This window comes from Lissotriton helveticus, chromosome 3_1 (genome assembly GCF_964261635.1).
Source record: "Lissotriton helveticus chromosome 3_1, aLisHel1.1, whole genome shotgun sequence".
NCBI classification, from domain to species: domain Eukaryota; kingdom Metazoa; phylum Chordata; class Amphibia; order Caudata; family Salamandridae; genus Lissotriton; species Lissotriton helveticus.
Genome location: NC_136061.1, coordinates 1,087,717,360 through 1,087,733,185, shown reverse-complemented (window position 1 = coordinate 1,087,733,185; position 15,826 = coordinate 1,087,717,360). Strand labels below are relative to the sequence as shown.

Here is a 15,826-nt window from a genome sequence, read left to right as displayed (position 1 = left end):
ACTCAAGGAAGAGATACAAATGGATATACACTAGGAGTCACATAGGAATAGAGAGTACAATTGTCTACTACATATACTAGTGATTAGAGTTCTCTCTATATACACATAGTAGATTTTTTAACCTCAGCCAGATGTTGTTTTACTTTCCCGGGTGTGAGTTCGCCAACATGCCACACACGGTGCAAGAAGCTTCAACTACAAGAGGTGTGTCGCTTGTTTTATATTCCACCGCCATGTGTTGTGTTTATCTCGCGCAGCTTTTGCTTTCGGCTAAGATTCTTCGTTGCTTGTTTCCACCTCGAACCAGAAACACCCGGTCTCTGTGACTACACTCGCCCCCCTCCTCACGCTCCCTTACGGGAAGAGGCGAGAGGCCGCGGTTACGTCACATGGGGGAGGGGGAGTAAGGGAAGCTGACAGAAGAGGAAGCAAAGCTCGCGGGGCCTCCGACAGCCAATCGGAGCTCTCCGGCCTTGCTTAGAAGCTTTCTTTGGGCAGTTGGGACTTCCGAGATTTGTAATAATAAATGAGCACGGCTCGCAGCGGCGGACAGGAGAGGGGCGCTGAGCACTAGAACCCGGGCGGTAGGAGGAGTTTTCGGATTTCAAGGGGCGAGCAGCGGGCATAGCAGGCATCGCGGAAGCAGCGACCTTTTACGCCCCGGTACATCCCTCTGTACGTCCTTCCCGGCCTCCCTCTGACATGGCGTACCAGGGATTCGGAGGGGTGAGTACCCAAGCGTCGCCGTTTGTGGGCAGGGTTGTGTTTCTACGTTTCTGAGCCTCGCTTGTCTTTTACACTTCAGGGTGCATTGTGAGGTGCTGGGTGTTGTGCTGTGCATGAGACGAGGAGGAGGGGCGCGTGCAAAGCTCAGTTTCCATGGCTGCTGTTGGGGGAGGGATGTTGGATGGTTTGATTTTGTGTGTTGGAAGAGGTGGGGTCCAGTAAGACTTGTGCCGTGATGGCATTGCTCGGATACGTGTGTGTCTGTAGCAGTGGCCGTGGCCTTGTTCTCTGTGAGACGAGATGGCTTCGTCGCACGATGAGGCCATGCTAGGGCCTGTTCTTTTCGGAGGGAGCCAAGCGATCCGTTTCGTTGGGAGGGCTTAGGTTGGAAGACGACATCCTTTTAGGAGGACTCTACGATTATGTGGTCTGGGATCCGGCGGCATGGCAGGTTTGTAGCGGCATGCTCCCGCTTCTTCTTGTTGACTGTGCCTCCGTCCCTGGCTCATGGTAGGGGGTGCAGTGTATTTGCATTGTGGCTCAATGCTACGGTTGAGTGGTTGTGAGCTTACACTGCCCACTGGCGCTGCTGCTAGTTCGGTGCAGTGAGTGATCTGCTGGTCACGGTACAATCGGCAGAAACCTCTAAAATTGCAAAGCCGCTAACATTATTTATGATCTTTTCAAATCCACCCGCCTCCCACGACCGTTAGATTTGCAAGTGCTTCCCCGCTGCTCAGCCAACAATAGGGGCTATGCCTTGCGGCCCTGTTCTGGTGTCTAGGCCCCGAGTACTGACAGTTTTTAACACGTACCCACATTGCACGTACTCCAGGAGTGCTGAGCCTGTCTACCGAACTACTGGCTAGTGCATTGATAAGGGAAAATGTAGCAGATCGTTTGGGTGCCAGTTCCGGTGCCCGACCTAGTCACCCCGCAGAGTATTTTGCATGCCAAAGATAGCGCGTTAGTGACGCTGCGGGCATGTGCAGGCAGAGCCCTTGTTTGACATGACGAATAATGATTTAACTGCTGCAGGCTGCCACCAATTGCCCCCTTTTAGGCAGCCATTGTCACGCAGGTGTAGTATTACAAATCCTTTTTCAGAGCCATCGAGAACTGGTCTCTCCGGTGAGACACACCTAAGCACGCATTGCTGGTATTTTGTGACCGTCCTATTCATTTTTATTATTCTAGTTTTTAAAGTGCCTTTATAAAAGGACCGCTTCGTTGGTAATTACACATTTTTCTTAGTTGGGGGAGGGGTTGCCAGTTGTTTACATGTAATCCTAGTGGGGAGCTGTGGCTTTGAACTCCCACGCATAAGGTAGCCTTGAATTAGGCTCACATTTCTTCTGCTTGGCCTTTTTTCGCTGGGGCACCTTTTCGAGCGATAACGTTTTTACGGGTTTAAGCAATGTTCAATGGGCTACGAGAACTAATTTAAACAAAATGAAGCTCAGTAAACTACCCTGAAAGTAACACTGGTCCATGGTTAATCCGGTAGCAGAATATAGAGTTGGCTATTTAAGATTTTTGGGAGAAAAGTAGTAAGGGATTTAGTTCAAGAGGAAGAACCAACAAGGGGGTATTAAGAAATTGCAGGTGTCCCGCTTAAGAGATGTACTAAGGTGGGGCAGCAAGTCCTACTTTTCATTCTAACCCAAGGTGTACGCGCCTTCTATGGGCGGACGCAATCTGACTTGGAAGCTACCTTTAATTTAAGAGGGGGAATCCCAGAAGCAGGATAATGGTTGACTTGGAACTATGGAACAGACATGATATGATCATCATACCAAGGCATGACCGTGACCATCATGCACTGGTTTTGGAGTTGGTCGACACTCCTTTCTGGCAAAAGAGCTCTGATAAAATGACTACCCCCAACGTTAACTCGCATGATGACGGACGGATCCAATGGAACCAACTAGTTTCAGATGAGAATTTTTTAGCCAATATATATGCTGAGGTAGCGTTTGCCCTTGAATTTGAGTAACTTGGGATGTGGTGATCCAACCATTCTGTTGACTTTCTCACATCTTATCGGGAGAGGTGTGGCGCCGCGGCCAGGGTGACTGACGCTGGAATTTGGGGATCAGGGTTCGATCAGCGGCAGGTTAGCCCAGCACCATGCGACTCTGGGCAATAGCTTAATCTTCCCGACGGCCCCCCAGCGCCTAGAGACCCTAACGGGTGATTGTGCGCTATACAAATGTGGATTATTATTATTATCTTCTCCTGTCAATTAAGGGTCACTTTTCTAGACAAATAGTGAGCATGTCCAATAAATGCAGGGATATGCCTGTTTTTAATGGGACCTGCAAGCAGGCAAAGTCCGCCTTAGTTGCAGCAGTAAAGGGTGGGAGCAATGTCCACATAGTGGAGATACGAGCAGCTTATAAGAAGGCACAGGTAGAAGCTAACAAAAATTGGGAGGAAGAGAAGTGGCACACTCTGGCTAAAGTTTCATGTTAGAAAAACAGCAAATTATTTTGTCACTTACTGTCCAAAGGAGCAGTGAACACGGTAATAGAAGATTTTTTTTATCCAGCCACACGTTTGGGAGGAGTACTTCAAACAATTGTATGCTATGCCGGGCAGTGATATGGTCCTTGAGTTTCCAAAGGCCTAACAAAGTGCGACACCAGAAAATGCCCCAGAAGAAGTAGTCTCCTTTACCTTAGAAGGAACTATAATGGCAATCACTAGCTTGGTTAAGGGCAAAGCGCCAGGATTAGATACAATACCCGGGGTATCTCTATCGCTTAGAATCCACCATATGGAGCCCAGTACTTCACTCAACCTTTAATGCAATAGCACGAGGAGGGGTGCCAAAATTATCCTTATTTTTCAAAAGGGGGATAAAGGTGACTCCTCTAATTATAGACCAATTAGCCTCATGGATACAGCTAAAAAAGTCTTTAGCAAGTTGATCCTGATGCACCTGAATATTTGGATCAAGGATAACCATATGCTGTCTCACCTCTGAGCTGGTTTCAGGGAATCTACTAGCACCCAAGAATGGGTATTCAGTTTCTTGCCGATAACCTGGAAGGAAGTAATCATTACATAGCTCCATTTATATGTTGTTTGTAGATCTCAAACAAGCATTCAACTCCATAAATCGATCCAAACTATGGGTCCCCCTCCAGGGACTTGGTTTGCCAAATGGGCTATTGCAACTTATTGTGCTAATGCCCATGGATAACAATGCTCAGATTCAGTGGAACCAGGGGGGCAAACTCGCCGGGAAAATAGGGGTGCATAAAGCAGTACAACAAGACTGTTTTTTAGCACCTACTGTGTGTGTGTATATATACAAAACCCTTTCAGGCATAGTGACGCATAAATTATGCAAAAAGAAAGGAGAGAACTCTGGGTAGTTCTCAAGTTTAGGTGGAAAGCAGCTCCTGTTAGAGCACTCAACACCAGCGACACTCTAGATCTGCTCACCTCAAATGTCTGTTTTCTATCAAAGTCTTTAAGCATAGGATTAGCACAGTGCCATCCACGCTGAGATAGAAAAAGACAGTCTTTTGCCATTTCTACAGCAAAGTCTTTAAGCATAGGACTATTGAGATGAATTATAAATGGATGCAAGTGAGGGCTCCCCAAATATGGCTTGACATTGTATGAGATCCTGATCGCTTCCTGTTGCACTGATCGTTCTGAGACACTCCCTACAGCAGCACATTGATGCAAAGTCTGATGCTTGTGTGTGTGTGTGTGTGTGTATGTGTATATATATATATATATATATATATATATATATATATATATATATATATATATATATATATAATTAATTATACACATTTTGTGTGCAGTTCTACTTTAAGATAAATCTACTGGACATGTCTGTGTCTAGTTTTGTTCACCATCAGAGTGCCTTGTTTCACTCTCTCATCCTCCTCACTCTTAAAAGGTTGTGAATTGACTGTGTTGACCTGCTGGCTGGTTAAAAACTGGTTCTAAAATACATTTGGGGCCCTCGATGATTGAATGTATATTTATGCTGCAAAAGTCTCTCATTACCCTGGCACCACCACATACACTGCCTTTCTTTTGCAAATCAGGCAAAGCGCAGAGATTTGTTTCGGAGAGGTTTGACATTTTGTGTGGTACAGTTTTTTCCTTTTCCCACTTTAACCACTTGCATGTACGTCCGGGAGCTGTTCAGCGCTCTTGTGTGTTGGACGGCTCCCGGCCGTCCGCTCACATGGCACTAGAAATCCCTCTGGTGAGGGCACCAGAGTGATATCCTTACCCCCTACAGCCCAGGGAGCTGCAGCTGAGCTTCTCCAGCTCTTGAGGCTGTTCAGTTTTTAGGCTCATTTCAGTTTCACTGCCTCAGTGCTAAGAGGGCTAAGTGATGAGAGGGCTATCTCAGCCCCCTGAGCACTGAGGTAGATGTGAGAGGTATCTTTGGGAGTACATTCCTCAAGCAGGGATCAACCAATTAAGCACCAGGGAGAGGGGTGGGGCCCCATGGGCTAGGGCCTTTGCCCCGCCCCCAATGTTTTGCATATTCAGTCTCTCTGCCTCTTCCCCTCTGGGGGGGGGGGAATTACACTAGACAGCAGGGATTTTTAGATATGTAAATGTAGGGATGGGTTGCCTAAAATGGGCACCCCTATGCCCCCACCCTACCCAAACAAACTGGACCGTCTTTCTGACCCCCTAGGGGCCAGGTGGGGAATATTATCCTCAAAGAAAGCCCACTAGACCCCAGGGACTTTTTTGCTGTTGCATAAAGAGTGGGGGCTGCTCCCACTCAAATCTAATTGCAACCAGTCTTCCTGCCCCGCCCCCCCTTCAAGGGTGTTGCAGAAAGCACATTGGGCACCAGGGATTTATTTATTTTATGTATATAGGGGTGGTGGATGCCCCAAATGGGTGTGCCAATGACCCCCCCCCAAACTTCTTCTGACAATAGTCCCTGATCTGCCTCCTCCCCCCAGCCCAAGGGGAAAGAAACCCCACTAGGCACCAGGGATTATGTTGGTTTTTATAAACCCCAAAATAGTCTTTCTACCCCTTTGGTAGGCAGAAAGCCCACTAGGCACCAGCGATATGGCCATGTCACGGAGAGGCCACATAGACAAGGGTCGCTCCTTCTTTTCATAGGCACGCATTTTGGCTGTTTCAGTGATATTTTTAGTTTCATTGGGGCAGAAAACCACTATAAACCAGAGGAAGTTTGTGTGTGTGTGTGAGAACTGGATTTTGGCTGACGGTCTACATGAACTGACCTTTAACTGGCATTTTGCTGGCAGTGTGCGTGGAGAGTGGCGCTTGGCTGGCAGTGTCCATGGAGTGGCGCTTGGCTGACTATGTGCATAGATGGTAGTGTGCGCGGACTGACTCTTGCCTCGCGGTGTCTTGCATGGTTTTTCCCAGTGTTTTCTTACCCGGAATACCATGCAAACCTCAAATTTACGTAAAAAGTCATATTTTCCTCACATGTTTGTGTGGGTAAGTTATAGGATCACCACACAGGCACACATTTCCTACCACCCAGCATTCCCCTTGGTGACCAGAGAAAAATTATACCTCGCTTGTGTGGGAGTCCGAAGTAGCGTCAGCCTAAAAACGTAAAAATACATTGACCTTTTGGACCTGCTTTGGGCCCCCATCAATCTTTACAGGTTTTTGTCCCTTCCATGTCACAGGCTCTTGTCCCATCCGCACAAGTAAGGTATCATTTTTATCAGGACATGATTGGAACATTGAGTGGTAGGAAATTTGTGATGTGCTTTGATCCCACAACTTTCCCACACAGATGATGGAGGAAAATGTGACATTTTAGCTAAGTTTGCGGGGGTTCTGGGTAGGAAAACATTGAGGAACCCACACAAGCCACACCTCCCTGTACTCCCCTGGGTGTCTTGTTTTCAGAACTGTATGGATTTGGTAGGTTTCCCTAGATGGGCGTCGAGCCCAGGACTAAAAACCCAGGTCGTTTGTGGTAGATAATTTGGATGTCTCCACAGTAAGTTTTGGGCAACTTCCTGTCGCGTGCACTAGGCCTACCCACACAAGTGAGGTACCATTTTTGTCGGGGTACCTGGGGAACGCCTGGTGTTAGTAAATTTGTGGCGGCCCGGTAACCCCACAACTTTTCGTCACAGAAAAGTGAGGAGTACGTGATTTTATTTTTAAAGCTACATTTGATGTTTGCAGGGGATTTTGGGTGACAGAATCTGGTGAGAGCCACACAAGTCACCCCATCCTGGATTCCCAAGGGTGTCATTCAAAAAAATGTACAGGTTTACTAGGCTTCCCTAGGGGCCGCTGAGCTAGGGCCCAAAATCCACAGCTAGGCACATTGCGAGAACAGGTCCGTTTTTACTGGAAAAATATGATGTGTCCACGTTGCGTTTTGGGCAGTTTCTTGCTGCGGGCAATGGGCCTACTAATGCGAGTGGGGTACCATTTTTGTCAGGAGACTTGGGGGCATCTGGACAAATAAAATGATATAGCTGGCTGGTAGGACAAACATTTTTTGTGGAAGCGTGCGAGCTTCGGCCCAATGAAAACATTTACTACTGCTACCACCGTATAGGTTGAGCCAATGCCCCTCTCCAGGCAGTGGTTCTTAAAGCCATTTGTTTAGGTTGATGACCTAATGCCTGACGACAGCTGCACCGTCAAGCCACACCAAAAAAAGATCTAGTTATTCTCTAACACATGATCCATGAAGCTCTGATGCAAAAATTAAATGTGCTGTTTGGCTCTGTTCTTTGAATTGACCTTGTTGAGCAGCCGGTCACATGGGTGGCTGTAGTAACATTCCCTAGCTTGCTGCACCCATTTAGCTCGCCCCTTTTGGGCTTTATACCCTGTCCTGAGGGAGGTCTCTCAAGCATCAGTTCACATCCCTGGTGTGTGACCCATCCTCATTAATGCAAGGGTCAGCGGCTGAGGCTGTGGCAGTGGTGTGTTCCACTAAAAATATTTGGAGGGGGCCCATATCGCACGTGGGCTGCAGAAAGGTGGTAGGAGTTCTCCATAGATGTGTAATTGCTCTTGACAGTTGATGAGATCTTGCAACCAGTCTTTGAATTTGGGTGCCCCCACTCTTCCCCTCCTGCAAACGATCTGCCTTTTGTCAGAGTGCCAGGGAAAAACGTACCTCCGCTCCTTGGCGGTCAGTGTAGCCTAGAAGCGTGGTGGGGGGGAGGTTGTCGAATATGTAGCCCAGTCATGTGGACCAGCGCTGTTAGCACCAACGTCCAGTAACTGCAACTGTGCAGGCAGTCCCAGGTAACATGCCTAAAGTCTGCTCCTTCACTCCCGCAGCGAGCACACTGGTCATTGTCACAGACGTGTAGGTGATGCAAGCGTGTGATAAAGATGATCAATGTATTCGTAATGAATGATACACAATCTGCTGCTGGCGGAGATGCTTCCAGTTTGTCTGCAGCAGAAGGACCATTGGTCTTCAGTGAGGGGGCAGCCCAGCTCCTCCTCCTCCCACCTATCCTTGGGGGTGGTGGGGGGCGTTGTATGTACAGTCTCTCTGAACGGTGCAATATAGTAGTGACACAACGTGTGTAGGGGCAGTTTGCTGCTGAAGGGCAAGCAGGGGGAACATGATGGGGTGGGCTCCCGTGGAAAGCAGGGAGTGAGGCCCTTGACATTCTGACGCCGTCTGACATAGAAAAACCGTTCTAGCGGGGTAGGAGATATAGAGCCAAAGAATGTAGAGTTTCCCCCAGGTCTGTATGGACAGTTTCTGAAGGAGCCGACGGTATCCTGCCTTCTGTGTGACCGGGAGATCATGCCTACCAAGGATGGGGGACTATAGCAAGGAGCATTGCAACAATCTAGCTAGGTCGTGCCAGGCGTTGGTGGCGCATTGTACAGTGGTGGAGGCGAAGCGCCGCAGGACAGCAGATTTTACAACACAAGGGAACCCAAGGTGCAATTGTTAGGGACCTATGGGTAGTACTTTATTAACAGAGACAATGGTCCCTAAAGTAACTGAGTAAATTTAATACAAAATAGACTGAATAGTTCTATATTGATGTCCAGCCGGACAGTTTAATTACATTTAATAAGAAATTCGTATCAAAAATTTCCGTTAAAAGATATAAGTGGGACACCAGCCGGTGCCTGGCTCAACAAACTCCACCAGGGAGAGACATACAACATAAATTTTGTAGGCAAAACAAAAGGCAGTCTGATTAGTATGAAATATATACAGACTATTCATAAACTACACATATGCACACATAAATACTGATATAATAGTGACATTTGTGTATTTTGTCCGCAGGGCTTCTCAGCTGGGCAGTGCACGGGGTCGGGCCATGTATCCGTCCTCTAACACAAGATGGGAAGTCTTTAAATGGTTCGGCTAGTCCTCTCCTATCAATATTTATTAATCAATAATTTCCTACCATGTTAACCTATGGGCCATGGGGTTTGCAATGGGGAAAATGACTGGGGCCACTTTTCTAGCACCAGGGCTTATAAAACCATATTTTATAAGTATTTCCCTAATTTCTACATGACCCCCACCCCCTGTGCAACTAGGGGAGACTTCAGGGGTTCTGAATATGCAGAAATCATGCAGATTATCCTTATCCAATTCTTCTAGCATCAAAGTCAAATTTGAGCAGCTCTTTGCCACAATGTGGGGAGTAAAATGTAAAATTTCACTTTACCCAGTCATATAAAAACTCCTTTTATAAGGGCGTACCTTATAGATAACTGACCCCCACCCCTGGGATACCTAGTGGTGACCCTGGGGCTCCCTAATATGCCAAAACATGGTAGGTTCTTCATTTTTAAGGGTCCCACCCCCAAAAGTCGAGCTTGGGCACAATTTAAGGTTTAAAAGCTGTCCTGGCAACCAGTGCTGCTTTTAAACTGACCTCAGGCTTCAGCACTGCACACATGCTGGTTCAGAGAATCTGCTGGCCTCTAAACTGCCATGCCCCAGGATACTGGAGACTTCTAGGTAGTGTCAGTCCCTGCCCTATTACATACTAGGGGCTTATGGGCTAGGTCATGCCAATGACAGGAGTACCCCACCATACCATAGTGTACCCTAGTGTATGTTGGATGTCTTAACTGTATTCTAAGGTGTTCCTTTTAGCTTGGCTCTGGGCCTGGTTAAACAGAGCCCAGGGTCAGTCAGAGTCAGTTACCACCAGTTCCAGTCAGCAAAAAGTTGGGGGTGACCAGGGCTCAGGATGACTTTGCAACATAGCCCCCTCCAAACGAAAGGTGATGGGTTACTAACCTACACCCTGGTATTCCTCATCGACTAAGTGGAATAAGCTGGAAAGTCCATCTGCATTGGCATGGGCAACCCCAGATCTGTGTTCCACTGTAAAGTCCGTTCCACTGTAAAGTCCATTCCCTGTAAGGAAATGGACCACCTTAACAGCTTGGGATTATCCCCTCTCATCTGCATGAGCCACCTGAGCGGCCTGTGGTCAGTTTGAACATGAATGTGAGTCCCAAACAAATATGGTCTTAACTTTTTTAGTGACCACACCACAGCAAAACCTCTCTTAATGGCACCCCACCTCTGCGCTCTGGGAAGAAGCCTCCTGCTAATAAAGGCAACTGGCTGATCAAGGCCCCCTTCATTTAGCTGTGACAAAACTGCCCCAATCCCTTGCTCTGAAACATCAATCTGAACTACAAATTATTTTGTTTAGTCAGGGGCCAGTAACACTGGTGCTGAGCACATAGCAGCTTTCAGAGTGTCAAAAGCCTTCTGACACTCTGTGGTCCAAATCACCTTTTTGGGCCTCTTTTTAGAAGTCCGTTCTGTTAGGGGCCCCACAATGGTCCCATAATTTTGCACAAACCTTCTATAGAACCCTGTCAGTCCAAGGAATGCCCTGACCCGAGTCTGGGTAACAGGAGCTGTCTAATCCAAAATAGTTTGGATTTTAGCTTGGAGAGGCTGTACATGGCCACCACCTACCTGGTACACCATGGAACTCTGCCCTATTTGGCACTTGCTTGCCTTAATAGTCAGGCCTGCCTGCTGCATGGCCTGAAGCACTTCCCTTAGGTGGTTTAAGGGATTCCTCCCCTCCTCCCCCCAGGTAGAACTGTATACAGCTATATCATCCAGGTAAGCTGCACTGAACTGTTCCAACCCAGACAGGACCCTGTTCACAAACTTTTGGATGGTAGCAGGTGCATTCTTTAATCCAAAGGGCTTTACGGTGAACTGATGATGTCCCTCTGGTGTGGAGAATACTGACCTCTCCTTTGCTCCATCAGTGAGGGCAATCTGCCAGTAACCTGAAGTCCAATCAAAAGTACTCTGGTACTTAGCAGCCCCTAACCTATCAATGAGCTCATCAGCTATAGGTATAGGGTGAGCGTCCGTCTTTGTGACTGCATTCAAACCTCTGTAGTCCACACAGAACCGTAACTCCTTGGGTCCCCCCTGAGGGTTAGGTTTAGGTACCAATACTACTGGACTGGCCCATGGATCCATGGACTCTCAGACGGTTCAATTACCGCCAGCATCTTAGCAACCTCAGCTTTAATGCTGGCTCCGACATGGTCAGGCGGCATGTACAGTTTATTTTTGACAGGTAGGCTGACACCAGTGTCAATGTGGTACACACACCACTCATTGATGCCTGGGGTCAAAGAGAACAGGCCCGCAAACTGCTCCATTCAGCACCTGCTTACAGTCTCTGTGCTGCTGGTCTGGCAATTTGGGAGAGAGAACAATTCCCTCCACTGACCCATCTTGCACATTAGTGGAGAGGAGGTCGGGCACAGGCTCAGTTTCCTCTTCCACACTCATCAGTGACCAGTAACATGGTCATGTCTGATCTGTCATGGTGGGGTTTCAATCTATTCACATGCAGGACCCTGCGAGTGTTCCTGGGGTGCCAAGGTCAACCAAATACGTAACCTCACCCTTCTTTTCTAAGATTGTATAGGGTCTACTCCACTTGTCATGGAGTGCCCTGGGAGCCACAGGCTCCACCACCCACACAAACTGTCCTGGAGTATACTCTGGCATAGTAGCCTTTTGATCATACCAGTGCTTCATTAGCTCCTGGCTGGCCTTCAGTTTCCTGTTTGCCTTGTAAATGTACTCCACCATTCTAGATCTCAGGCCTTGCATATAATCCAGCACATTGTCCTTAGCTTCTTTAAGAGGCTTCTCTAAAGAATCTTAGTAGGCTCAATGGCCCCCTCACAGGGTGTCCAAACACCAACTCAAAAGGACTGAAACCAACCCCTTTCTGTGGCACCTCCCTGTAGGCAAACAGTAAGCATGGGAGGAGAACATCCCATCTCTCCTGAGTTTCTCTGACAACCCATTTATCATGCCCTTCAGGGTTTTGTTGAATCTCTCAACAAGACCATTTCTCTTGTGGGTGTAGGGGTTGGTGAACTTGTAGTTGACACCACACTCATCCCACATAGCAGTCGGATAGCTGGACCGGAAGTTCGTGCCCCTATCTGACACCACCTCTTTCGGAAAACCCACTCTGGTGAACACACCAAGCAGTGCTCTAGCCACTGCAGGAGCATCAATTGTTCTAAGTATGGCTTCAGGGTATCTAGTAGCATGGTCAACTATCACGAAGATGTACCTATTCCCTGATGCAGTAGGTGGGTCCAGGGAACCAACAATGCCCATCCCCACCCTTTTAAAACGAACCCCAACCACTGGCAGTGGTACTAAGGGAGCCTTTGTCTTTTCCCCTGCCTTGCCACTGGCCTGACAGGTGATACCGGAGCTGCCAAACTCCTTTACCTTTTCACACAAAAGGGGCCAGTAGAAATGGTTCACCAACCGGTTTCATGTCTTTGTCTGTCCCAAATGTCCTGCCAAGGGGATATCGTGACTTGAAGTCAGGATGAACTCTCTGTACTTCTGGGGCACCACCAACCTCCTGGTGGCCCCCTCCTTGAGGTTTCTGGCCTCAGTATAAAGCAGTCCATCTTCTCAGTAGAGTTTGTGAAACCCACTGTCACCCCTTTCCTCTTGCTTAGAAGCAATCTGCCTCAAGCTCTCAAGGGTGGGTCCCTGACTGAACTCCTCTCTGGAGGGTCCACCTGCTCCTGTCAGTTCTGCCAAATCTGACAGATCTGGCAGGGATGGAGTCCCTCCCTCAGAAGTCAGATCCTCCCATCAGGGTTAGATTCTTCCTGCACCTCTGGAGTTCCCTGGGCTGGCTCTCCAGGCCCAGTGCCCTTGTCCATGGATGCTTGGCCCTTTGTTCCAGGGTCCAAGTGTCCAGCTCCTCCCTTCTGGCTAGGTTGTGACCTAGTCACAACACACACCCACTCAGGGAGCTCCAATATTTTCATATGGAGTCCTCTCTCCACCTCTGACCATGCAGAGGCTTCAAGATCATTGCCCAGTAAACGCTGGACTGGGAGCACCTTTGACACCGCTACCTTCATGGGGCCTGTCACACCTCCCCATACCAAATCCACCACAGCCATGGAATGGAGTTTGGTAGTGTTTTTTTATTTTTTTTATTTGTATCGCGCAACTTAGCCCAAGGAAATCAAGGCGCCAACAACTAACAAAACACATAGTCTCAGGGCACTGGATCCAAGATCTACTGATAGGCCTCGGTAAAGAGCCAAGTTTTAAGTAGTTTACGGAAGAGCGCCAGAGAGGATTGTCCTACCAGTCCTGGAGGGCTTCTAGTGTTGTATGCATATGTCACCTGGTGAGACTCACCAGGTAACAACCTCTCTGGTAGCACCAGTACATTCAGGACCATAGTTACACTAGCCCCAGTGTCTCTGAAAGCCTCAACCTCCGTCCCATTCACATTAGGCCACTGCCTGTACTTGTCCATGTTTGGAGGTAAGGCAGCAAGGGTGGCAATACACACCCCACCCAGGGATATTAAGGTTGCTTCCACCACCTGCCTGTTCTGTACACCACGCTCCACCCCTATACTGACACTGGCATTCCCTGTGGATGGCCCCTTAGGGGGGAGCTTCCTGGTGCAGACAGCATCTCCCTGCTTACGCCCTGTCTAGTTATAGTCAAATCACTTAGCCACCTTTGAGGGATCAAAGAACCTACCAAGCTTTCCCTGAAACCCCCTCCCTTTGAATTTGGGTTGGCTCTGGGCCCACCCTCCTTGTGCAGGTTTTTGTGGGTCTTCGGAGGACTCCTTAGGTTTTTGACCTTCATTTCCCTGGCCTTTCCCTTGGGGAGGGACCTGTCCTCCTTTCTTCTGGTCACCCCCCTGGTGCTGAATGGAAACCCGGGTTCTCACCCACTCATCAGCTGATTCCCCCAGCTCCCTGGGGTCTGTCAGCTTAGAGCCCACTAGATACTGGCGTAACTTCTCTTCTGCACAATGAGTCAAAATGTGTTCTTTCGAAAACAAATTATACAATCCCTCATATTTGTTAACCCAAGACTTTGAACTCCGTGTCTGCGTGCCTCTAAACTTCACCCTGTACTGTTCTGGAGTCAGACCAAATCTTTTGACTAAGCATGCCTTAATCTGCTGGTATCATTCTGCATCCTCTCCCTTCAGGGTGAGGAGCCTATCCCTCCCAGCTACTGGAATCAACTCCCACAGGAGTGCACCCCAATACCTAGAGTGGACCATACTCATTTAAGGGCCCTCTCAAACGCTGCTAGCCACTTTTCAATGTTATCCCTCTCGGTGTACTTGGGTACTATGCCCGTGGGAAGTTTAGGTTGAAATCTACCACCCCTGGACATCTCAGCATCTTCTTCACTTTCGCTGCCACCATTTATTCCTCCCTATCCCATTTTCTCTTGGCCAATTCGAATTTTCTTTCTCAAAGGCTATCCACTCTAATTGAGCCTGAAGCTGTCTCTCTGCAAGGTACAGCAGTGGTACCTGAATAAGGGATCCTTCCCCACTCCCACCATCCCCTTGATTCACCTGGCTAACAATAGTCACAATGGGAAAGGTCTCATCCTCGCCCCTCTCTCGGGTGAGGTTAGGGGGGGGGGGGGGACATTTTCCTACCCCCTTGGGATCCCTTCTGCTGCCCCGGCCCAGGCCTTTAGGGACTCAAGCAACCCTGCCTTCCTCATCTTCTTGGCAGGACGCAGCCCCCTAAGCCTACACTGTTCCCTCAGATCCGCCATCTTAAACTGGGACAGTTTAGCCAGGTTCCCTAGTTTTGGGTCACAAAAAACTTAGAACAATTTGGAAAAATCAAAACCATGGATTAAAAACTGTTTGGTCCAAATTCAAAAAATCATACTCAAAAGTTTTGTTCTAAGGCAATTTAGAGGATTTTTATAATCTTAAATTATTCACTGAAAGGTGTACTTTTTAAACACAAGTCCTCATCCACACCACTGAACACCAAATGTTGGAAAGTGGGTTATTGGTAGGGGCAAATGTAGGTCTGCCACTGGCAATAAGGCCACTAACACATGATAGGACTCAGCATAGGTCTTAGAAAATTATTCCTTTTCTCAACCCTTGGTAACGTGGCTGCGAGCATACAGGTTTAACTTCAAAGACCGGTATGTAAAGCATTCAAAAACACAATTTCAGTAAATAATTAAGACCCAACACAAAATAAAAATCCAACACCAATTTATAAAAATAGGTAATATTTTTATCTTTCAAATTACACCAAACGAAAAATCCACTGTAGGGAACCAGAGATATACATTTTTAGGTCGAAAGTCATTGCTCGAAACCTATTACTTGTGACCAAACTCCATTGAACAAGCCGGATTTCCTACAATGCATGTTGTGTCCTGGAGCATACAAGCTTCCCCAGGCGCGCGCTTGGCATCACTCACACACCATATGCCTGCTCCGCCCCCACGCCTCGCACCAGACTTCATTGGGATGCGCTCCGTGCATTCTCCCCTCCCTTTTAGCCTCTTTCCCAGCCGGACCCTCCTTTCTCACCTCCTCTTCCTGTCTTTGTCTGTTTCCTCCGCCACTCAATCGCCCGGGATCACTTTTGCGGCAACCCTTTGATGACCTCAGTGAACCTGTTGGTGTAAACATCACACACTTTTAGCTTGCGCTTTGTTTTCATTTCCCCATGATAGGGACGTGCATATCTTGAGTGCCACTTTCACGAGTTCAACTTGTGCTTCGTGTTTACATAAACAATTATC

General features: G+C 48.0%; 1 protein-coding gene across 1 annotated transcript in view; it reads left to right on the top strand.

Annotated features, from left to right (window-relative positions):
• The first annotated feature begins 389 nt into the window (after positions 1 to 389).
• GCA (grancalcin) overlaps positions 390 to 15,826 on the top strand; it is a 149,249-nt gene continuing 133,812 nt past the window's right edge. The window contains exon 1 of the mRNA XM_078681651.1: positions 390 to 726. Within this exon, the coding sequence (XP_078537777.1) occupies positions 703 to 726 (24 nt within the window). The 5' untranslated portion in view covers positions 390 to 702. The remainder of the gene's footprint in view (positions 727 to 15,826) is intronic.